This window comes from Manis javanica, chromosome 17, assembly GCF_040802235.1.
Source record: "Manis javanica isolate MJ-LG chromosome 17, MJ_LKY, whole genome shotgun sequence".
Lineage (NCBI taxonomy): Eukaryota > Metazoa > Chordata > Mammalia > Pholidota > Manidae > Manis > Manis javanica.
Genome location: NC_133172.1, coordinates 48,796,431 through 48,817,061, shown reverse-complemented (window position 1 = coordinate 48,817,061; position 20,631 = coordinate 48,796,431). Strand labels below are relative to the sequence as shown.

Sequence of the window (20,631 nt, the reverse complement as noted above, 5' to 3'; positions counted from 1 at the left end):
GGAGTCTCCAGGGTTCAGTGCAGTTGGTGCTGGCAGCAAGATGTTATTCTGGTGGCCGAACCTCAGCTTCAGTGATTCTTCCTTGGTTTGTACTTGCAGTTGTATAGGGGAGGCAGCCATATGTGTTAACATGTCTATGGGGCTCAGGGCTCCCTTTTGGGGTCTCTCATTCAAACGCTGTAGCAGAGTCCATAAGCAGACTGACCATCCCCACAGACTATTAGTCCGGATTTTAACCAGCCATTGTGCCTCTCTATCATGCCTGCTGTGGTAGGATTGTATGGCACATGAAACTTTCATTTGATTCCCAGCTGTTGCACCTATTCTTGCAGTGTATGTCCAGTAAAATGGCTGCCCTGATCACTCTCAATTACCTGTGGTTGACCGTAGGCAGCAAAGAGAGCCTCCAAGCCTCCTTTGGTCATCTGTTGGTCTGCACAATGGGTAGGAAAAGCAACCAGAAGTCCAGTAGCTGTGTCCACACAAGTCATCGCATACTGATATCCTTCTGACACAGGTAGAGGCCCAATATAGTCTATCTGCCACCTGATGAGGGGTACTGGCCCCTTAGCTATTGTGCTATGTTGCTGTGGAACTTGGTGTAAGTACCTTTTGGAGCAACAACACACTCCTGCCGGGCTCTACTAACTTCTTCAAAGGTCAAAGGCAAACCCCACCGATGGGCTACAGCCCACATTGTCTTTTGCCCCGCATACAACAAATGCTGATGTAACCATTGGGCTATATCAGAGGCAGACTTTCCTTCTAACCAATTTATCTGGGCCAATAATTCTCTGGACTATGGTTGGCATTTCTTATGCCTAGCTCTCATAACACCTGTTGGAGCTCAGCATAAGTCTGCCATCTAACAGGAAAGGATGGTAGATCACCCGGATTGGGCCACACAGCACGAAGTACAGCCATAAGCTAATCGAGGAGGGAGTGACTCCCTGGGGTCTGATGTGCACTTTGTAATCGCTGCCTCAAGGTGGGCTGCACTGTCAGGGAAGACAGCTTCCCCATCTCTGATCCCAACAGAACAATTCCATCCATCCCTAAGTCCCATAGATGCAGGAGCCAAGCTGATATTGACTCTGAGGGCTTCTGCCCAAACCGGGAGCCCAAATTCACCAGCTTAGCCTGAATATAGGAGCGGACCATAGAGTGCTCCACAACCTGGGGAGGGGGCTGCTCCTCTCCTTGGGGAACTTTCAGCTACTGGGTCTTTATTTTCTTTACAACCACTGGGCATGCTTTCAATACAGGAGGCACCAGTGCCACTGGCACCACCCCCTTCATCCTTCCCCAGCTCCTCCATTTCCAGGGCTAATGGCACCTTACTCTCTCCTCTCCTGAGTGCCTCCTCTGCTACAACCTTTACCTTTTCTACTGGGCCTCGCAGCAATGCTCTCTCAGTCTTCAGAAGGTCTCTTAGCTTCACCTCAATGCTTCACAGCTGACATTCTCATGCCACCTCCACTTGTGCTTCCCCCAGGAGTTTGTCCTTTTCCTTGATGGCCTCTTCCTCCTTCAGAACACCTGGCAGAGCTGCCGTCTTGTTCTGTAAGGAATTTTTTACCTCTTCAATGGCACCTTGCGGCCGGCGTTCTCATGCTGCCTCCTCTCGCATCAGTGTTATTTCTTTCTTCAGGGAATCCACAGAAGTTTGCAGCTTGCGTTCTCATGCCACGATTCCTTGGGTCTCCTCTGTAGACCTTTTTAATACTGCAAGAGGAGCCAACCTACAGTCCCTGCTGCCTCACGAGCACTCTGCTTTTCAGAAGACCAACTTACTATACCAAGGGCCACACCTACAGCCTCAGGTGTCACCTCCACTTGCCTCCAGTCCTGGGGTGGGGCCCAGTCCTCTAGGAGGCAAGCCACCTCAGACCACATACCCATTGGAGGATGATCCACTGTCTCCCCATTCGCAGGGGCAGCCCGCTGAAGCACCCCTCCCATAACGGCTGCCAGTCTCTTTCCTTGGTCAGCAATAAATACTGCCGACTAAGCCAATTGTCTTGCCTATGGGTTTCAGCCCCAGGCAAGTTCACTATGGATTCAATGTGACCAAGAAATTGACAGCAAAATGTTCTTTGGGGTGAAAGGGTTTATTACCTGGCTTGTTCTCCCGGCAGTAGGTTGAGCACTAGAGTCTCTGCCTCAGCCCAGAGCACTGGGCCGAGCTCTCTATGTAGTGCAATTACAGCTTATTGCCTAAATGTATGGAAGCAGTAGCCTAGCAACAGGCCAGTTACATCATCAGGTGGTTTAAGTTCAGTGAGGATCCTGGCCATAGGAACCCCAACTTCCCCACATATGTATAATATACCATGTATATGAAAATTTAAAACTTCATAATAAAAAACATACATACACACAAAGAACTAGTTTAACAGACTATTTATCAGTATTTTTATGATCTCTACCACTGGCCTTGTTGAACTGAGACCTCAGGCCATATAACATTCCAAACCCTTTTTAGAGACTATTAGATGCTTTCAGCACCTTTTCCCCTAAGATACCTAGAACTAAACTTATACTAATAGATGATTCATTACTGTGGGTTTTGTAGGCTTTTTCCCTATCCTTCACATTTCAATTTCCTTGGGAAAGGAAAACCTAACAATTAATCTTTACCAAGGTAATTAACAATTTAGAGCAATGGTTCCCAATTGTGCCTGGGAAATTGTGCATCCCAGGGGGCATTTTGCAATGCCTGGGGACATTTTTGGTTGTCATAATTAGAGGGTGACAGGCATCTTATGGGCAGAGAATAGGAATGCTTCCAAACAACCTCCAATGCTCAAGAAGCCCCCATGCCAAAAACAAAATCACCCAGCCCGAAAATGTCTGTTATAGTACCAAGATGGAAAAACCTCAGTTCAGAGCAAAGCCCCTTGATTTTTTCTGTCTTTTTGAATATTTTTTTTTAATTATCCAACTAAAAGCACATCTTCCTGCAGTGTTATTTATGTGTGTCTGGGTAGTGGGACAGATGTGAACACGGGAGGTTAGAAGGCATCAAAAAGTGTCCCCTACTTCAAGTTCTAGAAGTGTTAGCTTGATTCCCTCCATTCTTTCTCCCACACCCACACCAGTCTTAAACTCCACAGACATTCTCTTAAAGCAGACACTTAATTTAGTAATACAGTGGAGAAGGCAGAGCTGGAGGACAGGGAATCAGATCACTTGGCTTATGGTTTCAAAGAGTGCAAATATGGGTAACATTGTGGGGTACAAGGGACTGTCAGAGATTAGGGCAAAAAAATAGAACTACCAGCACTAAGAAACAGAACCAGAAAAGGTTTCACATGGTGACAAAATGAAATGAGAAAGGCAGGACTGCTAAATCTTCTTTTCAAACACCTGACAAAACAACAGTCAGAGAGGTTAAGGGATTACACTATAGCTGTAAAACCTGCTATTAACTTCAAAAGAGTTCTTACCAGTCAACACAGAGCAAAGGTTAACCAGTTCCCAGACCAACAATTCTGCTTTGGTCATTTCAGAAGGTTCAGTGCAGACTACCTCGGAAAGCAGTCCCATAGCGTGTGTACTGGTGAAGGTAAGTTTCTTCTTTTTACCAACCCAAAGGCTACTAAAAAATAAACCACTCTTATGTCCTCTGATTATTTCTCCTAAATTAGAACATAAATTTTTGGACCTATAATTATGAGTGCCTTGAAAATTCAAAGGGGCTCCCAGTACTACCCTGTAACGTACTGTATGTAGTTCTTACCTTCAGGCAGAAGATAAAAAAGTCGCCTGCCAAGCCACATTCTTGGCAGTAGGATAACAAGTCCCCAAGACACTCTAGCTGGCACTGCTCTGAGGATACTTTCTGGTAAAGGGCTTCATCTTCATCTTCGTCACTGCAAAGAGAGGTAAGATTTATCTTGGCAGTGTCACCGAAGATACCTTATTAATTTTTTGAAATCCTAATAAATTATTTTCTTACAGTAAATCATTAGAAAGATCTCAAAATTTATTTAAATTATTTTCCTGTCTCTCCATGCTGAAAAAGTTACTCTTAGAAACTAGGATATCATGTCCTGCAAAGTCATTTGGCCAATGGGAAAAGATTCATGAAGAAACTGGCTTTTAAGACGGATGTTGATATGGTGTGAGGGATCACAGGGAAAACAGTGTAGCACAGAAAAGGCAAATAGTGAATCTGTGGCATCTTACTACACTGATGGACAGTGACTGCATTGGGGTATGGGTGGGGACTCGATAATATGGGTAAATGTAGTAACCACATTGTTTTTTCATGTGAAACCTTCATAAGAGTGTATATCAATAATACTTTAATTTAAAAAAAAGGATGCTGATGAATTACTATTATTACTTCAATAAATTGCAAAAGCAAGGGAGAATTAAAGTATAGTTGTATACAGATATGCTGGTTCCTGGGGAAGAATAGCGAAAAAAAAAGCTGCAAAGCAAAGCCAGATCAAAGAGGGCCTTGGATGCCATTCAAAGGAACTTGGACTTTTTCTCAACGATCCCCTGAAGAGTTATGGGTAGTGTAAAAAGACCCACTCATTACAGGAGGAGATGCAGTCAGTCTCAGCTAATAAGAACCAATTAGCTAGATATGAAAATGCATAAAGGCTCAGAAAACTGAGTAGGCCCAATTTCCAACTAACAAAATATGGCTAACTTGTTGAAAACAGGGCTATGATTTCTGCAAAAAGTTTCAAGAAATTAATGAGGTACTAAAGCTTTGTTTTAATTCATATGATAAGTGGAAAAACAAGATACATTACTATACTACATCACATAAACAAATACAGAAGATGTACTAGAAGACAAAACTAAAAGTAAACAGTGAATAGGATACTGGCTGGGTTTTGTTTTCCTCTTTATGCATTTTTATATTATACAAAGAACACATGTTACTTTTGTGAGCAAAGAAGACATAATTTTTTTCAGACTAAACTGAGAAAAAAATGACACATGTTGTTCATCTCATTGAAAAGTACAATTATTAAAGTTAACTAGACAGACCATCTCATTGGGCAGTGTGTCCCAATTTGCCAGTTCACTACTAAACTGGCTTTTATACTCCTCTAGTAGAATGAACAACCTATAAACCAAGTTTAGGATTACTTCCTATATTATCCCAGAATTTGCCAGAGTCCTTCAGATTAGTCATGTTATCTCTACCACATTTTATGTTAGAAGAAAAGCTGAAATGGATGTCATTTCTAAGCTTCTGTGAACCACCCTGTCAAAATGAAGTAAGGTATTCAAATACTCTTTGAAAAAATGATATGACAACAATTACTTTAAGAAGCACTATTTTATTCATTCTTAAGATTTCAATGAGAGTCAATTCTAAATAGTATTATTTATTCCAGAAAAATAAAATTTCTGTATCCAAAGATCATGAAATCTAATCTGCTCTTTTAAAATTTCTTTAAACAAACTTCTTATTGATAATTAGTGCTGCTGGGCAGGATGGTACAGTGAAAGGTAAGTGGTGATCCTGACCCTCAAAAGGTAGGCCTTTCAAGGACAACCAGCAGGATCTTGAGAACACATGACAAAATTACAAACACACACATTTCTCTAGTATAGGGAGTGTCAACATTTTGGAGACATGAGTGTTTTAAGTAACTAAAGAAGGCTATGAAACCTACTTTCAATAAAAACAATCCATGTTTGCATATAAAAAATCAAGGGGAGGAGTGGGGAGGGAGGGCAGAGGGAGCCCTGAGGACTGGGCCCGGCACTGCCATCAACTTAGTGTGCCATGAGGACATTCGTTGCCCACCAGACACATGCAAGAGCCCCACCTGTCTGAGAACCCTAAGGTGACAATAAAGCCTTTATGCTCAAAAAAAAAAAAATGAAGGGGATCATGGAGCCCTAGAAGTTCATGTAGAGACCCCAGGTTAAGGACCTATTGCTTCTGTAGTGGATAGAGATTCACTCAAGCACATTCTCCCTCCCATGAAGAGAACCTATAATTTCAGTAAAAATTATTGATTCTGGAAAATGTGCACTGAGGAGTCCACTAAAGACTCGTTAGCATGGCAGTAAGTTTTAACTGCTGGTAAGTTAAATATCATGAAGTTATATAGTCAACTAAATTGTCCCTAGGTTAAACTATTCCAAAGTGTCTTTTAAATAAACATGTAGAAAAACAATAAACTCTTTCAGTTCAAAGGCATAATTATAACTACAAAACCTATTAATGTTTAACAACTCTCAGTAAACTAGTGGCTTGAGCTTATACAGATAATTCTTTCTGCAATCAATGTTTTTTCTATTTTCCTCAAGTCCATCATATTGAAAGTGTTTTAAAACTTCACCAAGTTAACCATGAATAAAAAATTAAACACTTTAACAAACAGCAGCACTTTGAATATAAAATGAACTCTAAGTAGAGTAGGTGCCACCAGTAAAATCCTATATGGACTACATGATCAACAGGAATTTACATTAATAGTATCTACACACATCACCCAGAAAATAAAAACAATGCAAAATACACTTGTGAGATGTTGGAGAAATAAATTATCCATTCCACTAACATTTATTAAGCACCTGCTAATCAATCCCTAGGAGAAACAAACCCCCACCATAAAAATTACCATAAAAGATAGCTATGAGACAACTTCCCTTAGGAATAAATAAGTCTTTGAACACACATACACCATTTGGAGACTCTAAAAGAGAATTGGAGTGTTAGTGTTGAAGATGAACATGTCTGCCCTTTACTCTCATTCACTGGCAAACACATTATTAAATAAGTGGGTTTCTTGTGTTTCAAGGCTGCAAGACACCAGCACATTGCACCTACCATTAGCTGGCATCTGGGAAAAACCTGGAGGATTATTTAAGGCTCACATTTCATTTAGAGATTATAAATAGCAGCAGCTAGGCGGCTTCAGTTTCCGGTTCCCTTTCTATCAGCGCCTCTTAGTGGACAAAAAGCAGAATGGCCTTTTAGGTACAATAAAATCTTAAGAGAGACAGTAAAGAATGGGTGAACTCACCAAATGGCCTCCTTGATGGTAATCATAATGCCACCCTGAGCGGCAGCTCTAAACTGACACAGAGAATGGAGAGAGGACACAGATTTGTTCAACCCTGCAAATCCTTCCAGGCTGGCAATTGCCTTCTTCCTCTCCAGCTTCCCTAGAATCCATAATAAGATCTCTTGGCAAAGTGACCTGGCAGAAAAAGCAGTTATAAAAGAGCTTGTCATCTTACTCTATACATCTCACAAGCTAACATAAAAAAAGAAAAAGAGACTGTCAGGTCCCACTGCAATCTAAGTGCTGTTTCAATCACCTAGTACCACAGAAGTGCAGGAGTGGAAAGAATGCTTCTTGTGAATTTCAGAATGCAAATATCGTGAAATTCAAGAGTGATTGACTAATCTCTGGCTCTAGAAGCAATCCTGATATGATACATGAGCCCCACATGATTTTTTTTTGTAATTCCTAGTATATTATACTGCCTTTGGATCAGGCATTGTTACAGTTTACACTGATAAAACCATCTGCTATCAATGGGACCGATAGCTGGTGACCAAAAAACAGCACACCAACAGATTCTTCCTGATTCCTCGTGCCCATTTATGTATGCCAGTCCACTAGGAGAGGAATGGAATGAATGGTTGCTTCTTCCTTCTCAGGCTCTGATGAGGACATGATAGTGCTGTGAGGATTTGGGTCTCAAAACTAAGACAGGGGTTATTATATCGACAGTCCTTTAGAGCCAAATTTATATATTTATAACCTCCATCTTCCACGGCACTCTCTTGTCACTGCCCTTGTGGCTGTGGGCTACAGTAATGTGATGACTGAAAGTCAGAGTCAAACACAGTCTATGAACTTTGAATAATATACCAGCCAGCCTGAGTACCTTCCTTTGCTACTTAATAATGATGACAGCTATCATTTACTGAGCTTACCATTTGCCACGGACAGTGCTAAACACTTCAATGCATGGTTAGTCCTCCTAATAATCCTAGGGGTAAGATAGCACTTTGTATATCAGATGACATGTAGGGGAATTCCAAACACCAAAAGTTAGAATTCTGTAGGACTTCACAAAGAATATAAACTCTTATAAAGAAAAAACAACATAAGTAGCTGTGAAAATAGAGGTGATACAAAGTGAATTCTACTTAAATTCCAATGTAAAAGATTATTTTCTGGAGGACTTAAAAAAATCCCTTTATTCTGAACAATACTGTGCAGTACTCAGACCAACTCCAAATCTGAATTACAGAGTGCCCCATTCAGATCCAGATTTCCCCAGCTTGATTCCCCACAAGGTAGTTATGATCCATCCTCTATTTCCTCATCCTGAGACACGTAATTCCATGTTTCTCACTGATCAAACAGTGGCATGTTCTTGAAGGGAAACAAGGATTTCATCTCTGATATCTTGTTGGAGAGAGGCTGAGGAAAGTCTTTCTAAAAACTGCACCAATTCCCTGCAATCTGTAAAGCTCTCTTTCTTTTTCAGATGAGCAACATAAGATTTCCAAATGTTTTCCCAACTTGGAAAGCAAAAAACAATTACAGAGTGGCATAAATTGTATGTTCCAAATGAGAACAAGAACAACACACAAAGAAAGAATTCACTATTTATAAACAAGTAAGGTTATCTAGGCTCTTTACCTTATGTGAGACACACTCTGCTTGGTGAAACAGTAGAGCGAAAAGAGCACCCGCAGAACAGGAAGCAGGGAATCCACCAAAACTGGCAAAGGGTCATTCCCGACCACGTACACCTAGAGAAAAGGAAACAGTGAGAGGGAACGCGAAGGCAGGGCCAGAGGAATGGGAACCAAACACCATACACTTATTAGCAGGGCTCAGAGCCTTGTTAAGCAACCTGCTAGCCCTAAAGTGAACAACTGAGCTCTATGGCTAAGGAAACCATGTGAGATTGGCAGACGGGCTGAAACACAGGGAGACTGAACTGGAACACTGCCCTTTCATGTGTACGGCTTTCAAAACTGCTGAGTGAAATGGGGCAGTAAATTCATTATCAGACCCCTTCCTTTCCTACTTTTAACTACCTCTGAGTCTCCCAATCTGCCTTTATTCATCTATACAGTATCTCTTACTGCTGAACGCCCTGTTCTCAGGAACTAACCAGCAATTAACAACAAACGGAAAAACTTAAAACTAGATTTGAGAGAAAAAAAAATCTGAAACAGCTTGTTCTAGATTTGTCACTCTTAAGATTTAACTGCCACATGGCAAGTCTTATTCTCTCCAATTTGATAAATGTTGCAAGAACTTATGCTGTGCACCTTGATCTGTGCTGGCTCTACAGGGCTAAGTGTGTGAGGATGCTGATTTCTGTTCACAATAATTATATTACATATTTTAGTTGCACCTTTCAAGAAGACTGGCACAAACGCATTCAACAAACTTTATTTGAATATCCACTGGGATCAAAGCACTATCCGAGGCATTGCAGTGACTATGAGTAAGAACTGTTATCTCTCAATTGCTTGTGATGTAGCAAGGAGAATAAAACAAGTAAACCAATTACAATAATAATTCAAGGCAGATAATTTAAAGTATTAAGAAGTGCAAAATACTATTCAAAACTACAATTAAACACAATAGGGTTTCAAATTGTAATTCTGTTAAATTATTTAAAACCTGATAATGCAGACAGTTTAAATGATGATAAAAGGAAAAAGATGAGGAACTGACGATTATACTCTCAGCATGTGTTCCAGGAACTGTGCTAGGATTTTTATCTTCCAGGGACTATGTTATTAGATTCATTAAAGGAGTTAGCTCATTAAAATTATAACAATCTCACAAAATAGGTTTCAGCAGCCCTATTGGTGGAGGAAAGGGAAGCTCAAAGAGGTCCTTATTTACAGAAAGAGTATCAAGGCAGGAATCAGTGCTGTTTATGGGAAACTCAAAGGTCACAGAGGCACAAGCTGGAAAAATCGCTGTACTTTTCCAGAGAATCCTGTCTCTTTAAATCAACCGTAATTTTTCACACTACTTAAGCCTCCCGTCTCCTCTGTGGAGCCTGATAACCAGGGAACCGGCTTCCTGTGCATGATCTAATCTCCATAAGCCCAACTAAATGAAGTGCCTTGTATGGCAGTGTTCAGAAGTAATATGCAGGCCTAATTATGATATCACCAATTACAGGAGGTAAAAAAAAAAAAAAGACTCCCCCAGATAACATAAGGGCCTATTGTTTGGCTCTGGATTCTGTGTTCCCAGAGGTAATCCCTGTGGAGCCATCCTTCCTTAGCAGCATCTTTTGTGCAAAAAAAAAAAACAAGAAACAAATGGCACAAAATTTCCATTATTACTGGCTTGATTGGGCCAAAGCACCTCCAGCTTCAACATGAACTCAATCAAGCAAATTTCTCAGAGGTCTATGTTACTGTTGATAAATTCCTCCAATTTTGAAGTTTTCTTCCTATGCTTTTCTGTATTTTCTTACAAAGAAAAGTACTACTTTTATATTTAGAAAAACTGTATAGCTATGTATACATGTATGTATGTTATTTATTTTTATATAATGGTTCAGCAAGTATTTATTGAATGTCAGTTGTGTGCTAGACATACAGTGGTGCACAAGTTATCTGCCTCAAAGGAGCTTGTTACATTCTAGTGGTGGGGGCAGTGATGAGGGGATGAGCATATGGAAAGAGAGAAATAAAGAATAACTCCTATCAATTCATCAAATAATAATCCATTTAATTCACAGATAGGAATACTGATTTGAGATTTTTTTTTCTCAAAGGAGAAAGATTTAGAAACAAAGTCCCCTTTGGCTCAGTCTGATCAATGAGTTTTCTCTGTGATATCTCAAAGAACTTGAATGGCCTCTGCTTGACACATACAGGATTTTGCCTCCCTTCCAGTATTAATATGAACCCCTCCTTGTTACAAATCTATCACCCTTTAAACTTCCTTAATGAATGTACATCTATTTTTTCAAAGTGTTTGGATGGGCCTCCTAAAAACAAAAAAATGATCATCAAAACCATTTTGTTTGCCTACCTTACAGGTTGTTCAGTATCCTGATTGAATTTTATAGATGAAAGATAGGCAGTGGTACTTACTAAACTGGCCCAGCTCCAGTTCTACCTCTTCCATAGGCCTGCTAGATGTTTGTCTGTTCAATTGTTCATTCATTCATTCACTAACTCAAATATTTATGAAGCACCAATCACAATTAATGATTTTTCTCCTCTAAATTCCAATAGTATTTTAGACTTTGTAGTATATATAGTCCATGACTCTATAGTTATCTCTCACCTCTTCAATTAGCCTGGCAGGCAAAAGTCAAATTTCCTATTTCAACATCTATCAGAGTAGATGATTCATTTGCGTTACCTGAATTTTTGGTCATAAGAAGTTTAAATACAGTAATATCAATTCAAAGGAACCACACTGTTACTGCTTTTATAAAGCAAACAGTATCTGCCATTTATTGCATATCTACTCAAGAATTAACCAGGTTATTCAGCTCAACATTTAACGTACAATCAATACTCACCAGAGTCCTACAGGTTAAGCATTTTTATTTCCATTCTAAAAGTGTGGGAAATTGAGGCTCAGAGAAGCAAAGTTAGTTGAGCACAGGTACTCTGTTAGTAAATGGCAGGACCAGGATGAACCCACATCTGTCTGACATGAAATCCATGCACAATCCAGAGATAAGTGGTTGCTGGAGGTTTGGGGGAAGGAGAAATGGGAAATGGCTGCTTAATGGGTATGGCATGTTCACTCGGGGTGATGAAAAAGTTCTGGAACTGGACAGTGCTGATGGCTGTGCAACACTGTGAATGGACTGAATACCACTGAATTGTACATTTTAAAATGAATAAAATGGTGTCTCTTATGATATATGAATTTTACCACCATTTAAAAGAGCATAAGGCATGTACTCTGGCCTCCCAATACTCACCTCCCCTTGTGCACAGTGACAGTTTCATTGCTGCCATCCCTAACCCATACCAAGTCTATTCCAGCTACTCCCCTCAGAATCAGAAGGTCTCCGCTTTGTCAGGCTATTAATAACCCTAGTCCTGCAACCTCTGCAAAGTAGGACATGCGTTCCTGAGTGGCCCCACGAACAGCAGCTTCTGTACCGCCTCCTCTTCCTCCTACTGAGTCTCATACAGCTCCTTCTACCAGGTCTTCCCATAGGTCTCCAGGGCCACATGGTGGCAAGCCCTGGTCCAAGGACAGCCACCTCATTCTAATCTCTTGCCTAGAACTGACCTCATATGCAGGTTGACAATTTGGTCTGCACCTGACATCCAACATCACCCTCTGTTTACACTCCCAAAGTGGAATCTGGTCACTTCCCCCTTATGTGAGTCCCCAGATCACTGACTTCTACCTGGAGTTCAGCAGCCCATAAAGGGATACAGGAGGCTGTACTGACTCAGCCAAAGCTGCACTGGGATCTTCTTTATTAAATTGAAATGCAGCTGATAGACAATACTATGCTGATTTCAAGTTTATAACATAGTGATTTGACAGTTACCTACATTACTAACTGCTCACCCCCATGCACTGTGATCTCTGGTGCCAGCAGATAATGACCAAACGCCCTAGAAAGCCCGGTCTTTCCAATGATGTCATACTACCTGCAACAGAAACTGGTGAGGCCAGTTCCTTCCAGTCGCCTCCAATCTAGGCTGGTGACAGTACTGACTGAGGAAGCAGTGAAGGCACAACAGCTGTTCCTGGCCCACTGGAGGAGGGTCCTAGTCCCCACCTCTGTGCTCTAGCATTGGGGTGTTGTGTAATGTCCTCGAACTGTGTTTATGTGTAGTCTCTTTGTAGTTGGAGGTGTTTCCTGCTCATCTGGAGGCAAAGTGAGATGGGAATTCAAGTTCTGAAACATAATACTGTACTGCACATATTATTTCTAGTGGTAAAAACATTCCATTATCATTTGGAAGTTTCCCTTTTTTGCCAGCATAACTATTAGGTATGTTTCACATAGACTGTTTGTAAATACGTCCACTGACCAGTTGTAAGACTTAACACAAATCAATTGACTTCTCTGAGTCTCAGTTTCCAATATAAGGAGGTTGGGTCAGTCAAGCCTTAAGGACTCTCTGGGTACCTAATCTACCATTCTCTGACTTGACTGCAAGTTTGCTCATTTTCTTCTACACCATTCTAGTTCCTCAGCCATTAAGAGGTAAGACCAGCTAAAAAAAAAAAAATTCTCCTCATCCAAAAAGTGTTGAACACTGAATCTTCAACTTGACTAAGATGTCACAGATTTCAAACCCTTCCCCACATGCTTTTTGTTCTTCTACCAATTATTTAGTTAGTATTTAAAGATGAAATCCTGTTTAATTACTTCATGTATCTGCTCAAGTAGGGATCACCAAACAATATACCAAGGGCTAAAAAAGCTGAAGCAAGGAAGGTAAAGACAGACCCTCAAGGTAACATTTCAATACTTTGGTGTGAAAAAGCCTCTCTGAGAGTAAGTCAAATGGTGCTTTGAAGAAAAGTTGAACTTCTGTATCTACATGTGGCTTTTCCAAAATAAATAAATAGGACAGAGTTGAGTATAAAATAAGAGGCCAGTATGGATCTGTGAAAACCATAACAGGTCAGAACAGATTAGATGAAGAAACAGGTACCAATGACTCCACTAGAGGTCTACAGAGTTCCTCATTCTTTCTGAGGATTTCCACGTAATTTTCTGAATAAATCTCGGCCTCCTATCACAGACCCAGCCATGAGAAGAGGCATCTGTGGTTAAGGCTTACAAACTGTCATTTAAACTTAGATGACTGTTCTAACAAGTAATAGAGGCATGTTTCTGGGTACTCTTAACTAGATAGAAATCACATGCTACTGTAACTTGGTTTGCTTGACTGGGAGCCCCTTGAAGGCAAAGGCTGGCTCTTAATCATTTCTATATTTGTAAATATATACAGTATCTAGCGTTCAGTAAGTTCTTGGTAAATTTTTTTGAAACTGATTAACTGAATCAAAAAATGAATCAAAGGACAAAGTAGATTGACTGCTGTTTACTTTTTCAAATGCTCTGTTTTTGTGGGGAAGTTACAATACCCTCTGTTATTTTCATTTTTTTTTAAGATGTAGCTAGAAGATTAAATAAGATGGCAGTGTGAAAAGTGAGGCAGAAACATCCTCCCAAAACCACATATAACACGAAAATACAGCAAATATAACTAATCCTGAAAAAGCAACCAGAAAGAAGACTGCAACAGATGGCCTACATCTGGGGAAAAGAGAGGACCTCGTGGAAAAGGGTAAAGTAGCAAACACACAAGCCGGTGGGACCCAAGCCCTCCCCCTCCCCCAGCTCACGGGTGGGAGGAAGAGAAACAGAGCAGGGAGGGAGTAGAAGCCCAGGACTGCTAAATATCCAGACCTGGAGATCTACTCCAGGAGCACAAATCCAAATTACATGGTACTCTGGAGATTAGTGGTGGGGGGGTTGGAAAGCAAAGACAGGCAGATACTCGAAAAGACTGAGATTCCAGCACCTCTCTTCAGTGTCTGGAGGGCTGAATTTCTCTGGAAGGACTGACAAGAAATTGAATAAAAAAGGAAAGGAAAAACTCAGTCAAAATGGTAAAAAGTATTATATATACTTTTATATATATATACCTAATATATATACCTGTATATATTATAAACACCTGTTTCTATTTCAAAGCAAAACAAAAGAGAAAGCAGTCCTCAAGTGCTCTATTTCTCATTCTGAAGACTTCCATTATATTGTTAAGCACATTACTTAGAGACCACTGTAGAGTCCAAAGAACACCAGGAGTGAGGAGTCAGGGAACTCTGGGAGTAAATTTTGTTTCTGCCACCTATGTGACTGCCCCAAATCATGTTTTAAGTGAGAAAGCATGGAAAAAACATTTAAACCTCTTAGTTTCTTCATTTATAACATAAGCAGTAAGCTTTGTCATAAGGACCAATTAAGAAAATACATGTTAAAATATTCTGTAAAATATCCTAGTGCAAATGTTAAATTTAGTCCTAAATATTTTATTCTTGTTGATGCTATTGCTAATGGAACTGTCTTCTTAATTTATGACCTTATCTTTCACAGAGCTGTACATGTGTGGAAATACAAACATGATGACCCTATTCAGAATAGAGCTGACTGAATCTGAACACTGAAATTCAGTACAGGTTGTAACTTGATTTTACCATTAAAGATTAAGCTAGTCAAATGTTGCCTCCTAAAATATCACAGTGATCCTTTTGCTAGTAATTTTCCAGAACGTCTCATGCACTTACTGAGTTCAATTAAGACTTGTGAGGAGCAAAAGAGTAAGGTTAGTTACTCAATATACTATTTTGCACTGTGAGTGCTTTCAGAGGATATTATATAAAACAATCTTTTTCAAAAGATTTGAAAGAGTTTCCCTGAACTGAAAAGGGAAACTGGCAGTTTTCTGAGCACCATTATGAGCTAAAGTATGCAGTGAACCTACAAAAGGTACCTTATTTCATCCCCATAACTCAAGTGTTAAATTTAAGTTGCCTCAAATGGAACAGATAATCCACCCTGGAGCCAGATTCCAACCTAGGTCTGTTTGGCTCAAAAAGCCAGATGCTTTTCACTGCATTATACCACAGAATCTGAACCACAGCATTTACAAAATACAACACTTTCATCTCCCATAGCTTTGAAAGATACTTCTTTTGGTCCTTTGCATGTTATTTGAGGTCACAGGTCAATTAGAGATGGTAACATCATCCTGCCTTAGGGAGGAGCTACAGGTTAACCCTTTACTATAAAGCCCTTTGTACTTCTTAAATTAATACCATGTGCAAATTAATACCATATTGTCTTTTCTAAACATAGAGAGAGAGAAAGAAAGATTGGTCCCTGGACCAGCTCTGGCACTCACTAGTATGATGTGGACAAGTCACTTCCCAATCTTTTGAACTTTGTTCCCTTTACTATGAAAGGAGGGATTAATTTGCTAAAACCCAAAGAAGGTACCACACCAAGAGTGAACTCTACTGTAAACTATGGACTGTGGACAATATTGACGTGTCAGTGTAGGTTCTTCAACCATAACAAACATCCCACTCCGATGTGAGATGCTGATAGCGGGAGAGGCTGTGCACGTATGGGGGCAGAAGATAGATGGGCACTCACCGTACTTTCTGCTCGATTTTTTGGGGAACCTAAAACTGTTTTTAAAAACCAAATCTATTAAAAAAAGAGAGCTAGGTACCTAGAATTATCATGTATATAAATGTTGAATCACTGTGTTGTACACCTGAAACTAATGTAATACTGTGTGTCAACTACCCTTCAATAAAAAATACTTATCTAAAAAAAAAAAGAGAGAGCTAAATTAAATTGTTTCTAAAGATCGTTCCAGCCCGAAGATTCTATTATCTCAATTTATTCTACAAAAATAATTAAAAATTCAGAAAGAGGAGTCAACTTGGCCAATCTGACAGGGAAACTTTAATTAGAAATTAATTAAGATGAGATGGGGGAAAAAAGACATGGATAATTAAAGTTAAGATTCCTTGAATCTGGAAATGGAAATGAGAATGTAGAAAATAAACTAATTAGGTTCCTTTTAGCCTTCCTTACCCTAAGATTTCTTTTGCTTTTAGAAGGTCTCAGCAAGTATTGTGAGGAATACTAATAAACATCCCCCTGTCCAGTATCAGATTCTAGTCAGGTCTCTAAGAGCAAGAAAACGTCCAAATCAGAAAAAATTGGAATTCTCTTACCCTACCCTATCCAGAGCCAATCTCTATTCAATCTAGACCTCTTTTTTCCTCTCTAGGCAAAGAAAAGTCATTTATCCTTCATACCACGGACGACTAAAGAATTTACACATTCTAGGGATTAGATACCAGATATTCAGAGTTAGGAGGCAGACCAGGAAGCCACTAGACTAAAATTATTTGAGTTACATGACCCCTTGTTTGGCTTAGACAGATTTATCAGATGTAAGGTATGCACATAGAAATGATGAGAATTATTTATGCAGATGAAGTACAAGTGGCTATGCCAAATTTTCGATTCAATTTGACTAGCATTCTATATACACACCTGGATTGCTGAGAACTTTCCACCTGGCCCCCCAGAGCCATACTGCTTTACTCCCTGCTGTATGTGAAAGAGCCACATGTAAAAAGGTCTTTCCTTACAATTGTTCCTGCCACAAAATTTTCAGAGAGCTGAGGGTTCATTTACTTAAAACCAATTTTTAAAATATTTTACTTCTTTCAAAGGAAGTATTTTTTAAATGGATTATATGCAATCCTTGCCTTCTTAAATAAAATATACTGGTTGTATCATACCAGACCAAATATACTTTGCTTTTCAAACTATTATGCCTTTTGGGGGACTTTTCTTGTCTCCTTTCTTGCTTCTTTGCCTTCTCTTATCACTATGCCTTAGTCAGCCTACCTGACTTCTAATTAGTTACTTCTAATTCTGCTATGTCTTAAAAATCAAATAACCAGTCCAACCAGGATTGTGCATAAAGTAAGAGGAAACTAGCTCTGAGGAACTAAGGGGCTCTGCGGTTACATGTTGAGATGTCAGCCAGGTGGGTGCTGTCACAATACAGGTGATATTGGAAATGTCAAGTGAGACACCAAGATAAAATAAACTTAAAACTCCCAAATAAAATACCAGACTAAGGTGAAAACAGGACTACAAAAGCTTCCTATTCAGAAAGAGGGTAAAGAAGGATCCAAAGTGTGGATATTGAAAGGAGACTGCTGAGGAGGATTTCTTTGGAGAGAGCTACTGGGAAGGATGAGGCCTACCCCTAACCTGCCAATGATAAAAAGACAACATGATTTAAAAATGGCAAAAGCTTAATAGAAATTTCTCCAAGGAAGACACACAAATGGTCAATAAGCACAAGTCAGGCTGCGAACATCATTAGCCATTAGGGAAATGTAAATCAAAACGACAGTAAGATTTCACTTTACTCCCACTAGGAAGGCTAGGATTTAAAAAACAAGGACAAGTATTGGCCAGAGTGAACATCAACTTGAATTTTCATAGACTGCAGATGGGAATATAGAATGGGTACAGCTACTTTGGAAAACAGTCTGGCACTACCCCAAAAGATTAAACATAGGGTTACCATATGATCCAGCAATTCCACTCCTACGTATATACCCATGAAAAATAAAAACATGTCCACACAAAAACTTGTATATGAATGTCCATAGCAGCATTGTTCAGAATAGGCAAAATGTGGAAGTAAAAAAATTTCCATTAACTGGTAAACCGATCAGCAAAATATGATATATCCATGTAATGCTATGCTGTTTGGCATTAAAAGGAATGATGTACTGCCTCATGCTATAGTATGGATGAATCTTAAAAACATCATGTTAGTGAAAAATCAACTACAAAAGACCATACATTGGAAAAGGATTAAAGATGACAGCGTGAGAGGAGAGACAGAGGCTTCCTCCTAAAACCATATACAATTAGAAAATATAGTTGGTGCAACTAATCCTAATAGAGCAACAGGAAAGAGGATGGCACCAGACTGCATACACCTGGAGAAAAGAGCAGACCTCACCAAACGGGGTAATGTACCAGAGCTGTGGCTCGGTGGGACCCGAGCCCTTCCCCCACCCCAGCTCATGGCAGGAGGAAAAGAAACTGAGCAGGGAGGGAGTGGAAGGCTTGGGAATGCTGAATACCTAGCTCCAGAGATCTGTGCTGGGAGCACAAACCTACATTTCATGGTGCTTTCATCATACTCTTCTGATTACGGGGTTGGAAAGCTGGGATAGGTGGAGTTCCTGGGGAGACTGGGATTCTGGTCGCTTGTGGAAAGCAAGGATCCATATCTGGCTGCTCTGGGACAAAAGCTTATACCTGTGTGCTCAGTCCACTAGTTCAGGCACTGGAGACAGGCATAGCAGCCAGGAAGCAGGGAACAGCTTTTTCCTCCCCCCAGGCACCAATATTGCTCCCCTGCAACCCCCGACATTGCTACAGGAACTGAGCAGCTCCAGAATAGAGCTTCTGGACACCAGAGGGCGCCATATACAAATATGAAACGCCAAAGAAACACGGTCCAGAGTAAAATTATTAATACAACTCCCGAGAAAGATTTAAATGATATGGACCTCGTGACTCTTCCTGAAAGGGAGTTCAAAATAAAAATCATCAACATTCTAATGGAGGTACGGAAGGACATCCAAGAACTCAGGAATGAATTCAGGTAGGAGATCCAATCGCTGAAGAGCACGATGGAGGGTATTAAAAGCAGGTTGGATACGGTGGAGGAGACGATAAATGAAACAGAAACTAGAGAAAAGGAATACAAAGAAGCTGAGGCACAGAAAGAAAAAAGGATCTCTAAGAATGAAAGAATATTGAGAGAACTGTGGGACCAATCTAAATGGAACAATATTCATATTATAGGGATACCAGAAGAAGAAGAGAGAGAAACGGATAGAAAGAGTCTTTGAGGAGGTAGTTGCTGAAAACTTCCCCAATCTGGGGAAGGACATAGTCTCTCAGGCCATGGAGATCCACAGATCTCCCAACACAAGGGACCCAAGGAAGACAACACCAAGACACATAGTAATTAAAATGGAAAAGATCAAGGATAAGGACAGACTGTTAAAAGCAGTCAGAGACAGAAATAAGATCACATACAAAGGAAAGACCATCAGGCTAACATCAGACTTCTCAGCAGAAACCTTATAGGCCAGAAGGGAGTGGCATGATGTATTTAATGCCATGAAGCAGAAGGGCCTGGAACCAAGTTACTTTATCCAGCAAGATTATCATTTAAATTTGAAGGAGGGATTAAACAATTTCCATATAAGCAAAAGCTCAGAGAATTTACCTCCCACAAACCATCTCTACAGTTTATTTTGGAGGGACTACTATAGATGGAAATGTTCCTAAGGTTGAATAGCTGTCACCAGAGGTAAGAAAACCACAGTAAAGAAAGTAGAACAGCTAATTACTAAGCAAATGCAAAATTGAACTAACTATCCCCAAAGTCAATCAAGGGAGAGACAAAAAGTACAGAATATCATACCTAATATATAAAGAATGGAGGAGGAAGAAAAAGGAGGAGAAACAGAAAAGAACCTATGTAACAGCATCCTAAGTGAGTTAAGTTAGACTCTTAGATTGTAAGGAAATTAACCTTGAGCCTTTGGTAATCACGAATCTAAAGCCTGCACTGGCAATAAGTACATACCTATCGATAATCACCCTAAATGTAAATGGACTGAATGCACCAATCAAAAGACATAGAGTCACTGAATGGATAAAAAAACAAGACCCATCTATATGCTGCTTACAAGAGACTCACCTCAAACCCAAAGACATGCACAGAGTAAAAGTCCAGGGATGGAAAAAGATATTTCATGCAAACAACAGGGAGAAAAAAGCAGGTGTTGCAGTACTAGTATCAGACAAAATAGACTTCAAAACAAAGAAAGTAACAAGAGATAAAGAAGGACATTACATAATGATAAAGGGCTCAGTCCAACAAGAGGATATAACCATTATAAATATATATGTACCCAACACAGGAGCGCCAGCATATGTGAAACAAATACTAACAGAACTAAAGGAGGAAATAGAAAGTAATGCATTCATTTTAGGAGACTT

The 20,631-nt window shown here is 39.9% G+C and overlaps 1 protein-coding gene and 1 long non-coding RNA gene across 7 annotated transcripts in view; one reads left to right on the top strand and one right to left on the bottom strand.

Moving 5' to 3' along the window:
- Positions 1-20,631, bottom strand: part of TANGO6 (transport and golgi organization 6 homolog) — a 176,673-nt gene that overhangs the window by 125,013 nt on the left and 31,029 nt on the right. For all 6 annotated transcript variants that reach the window (XR_012126525.1, XR_005063209.2, XR_012126524.1 and 3 more), the window contains exons 8-10: positions 8,649-8,761; positions 7,011-7,187; positions 3,743-3,875 (exon numbers count right to left, since the gene is read on the bottom strand). Coding sequence is in view for 3 of the 6 variants with exons in the window: in XM_037025309.2 (XP_036881204.2) it covers positions 3,743-3,875; positions 7,011-7,187; positions 8,649-8,761 (423 nt within the window). In the remaining 3 variants the exon portion in view is untranslated. The remainder of the gene's footprint in view (positions 1-3,742; positions 3,876-7,010; positions 7,188-8,648; positions 8,762-20,631) is intronic.
- LOC140846956 (uncharacterized) lies at positions 3,752-20,371 on the top strand. Its single transcript, XR_012126529.1, has 3 exons — positions 3,752-3,887; positions 14,103-14,278; positions 15,091-20,371. It is a non-coding gene; the product is annotated as an uncharacterized lncRNA (long non-coding RNA).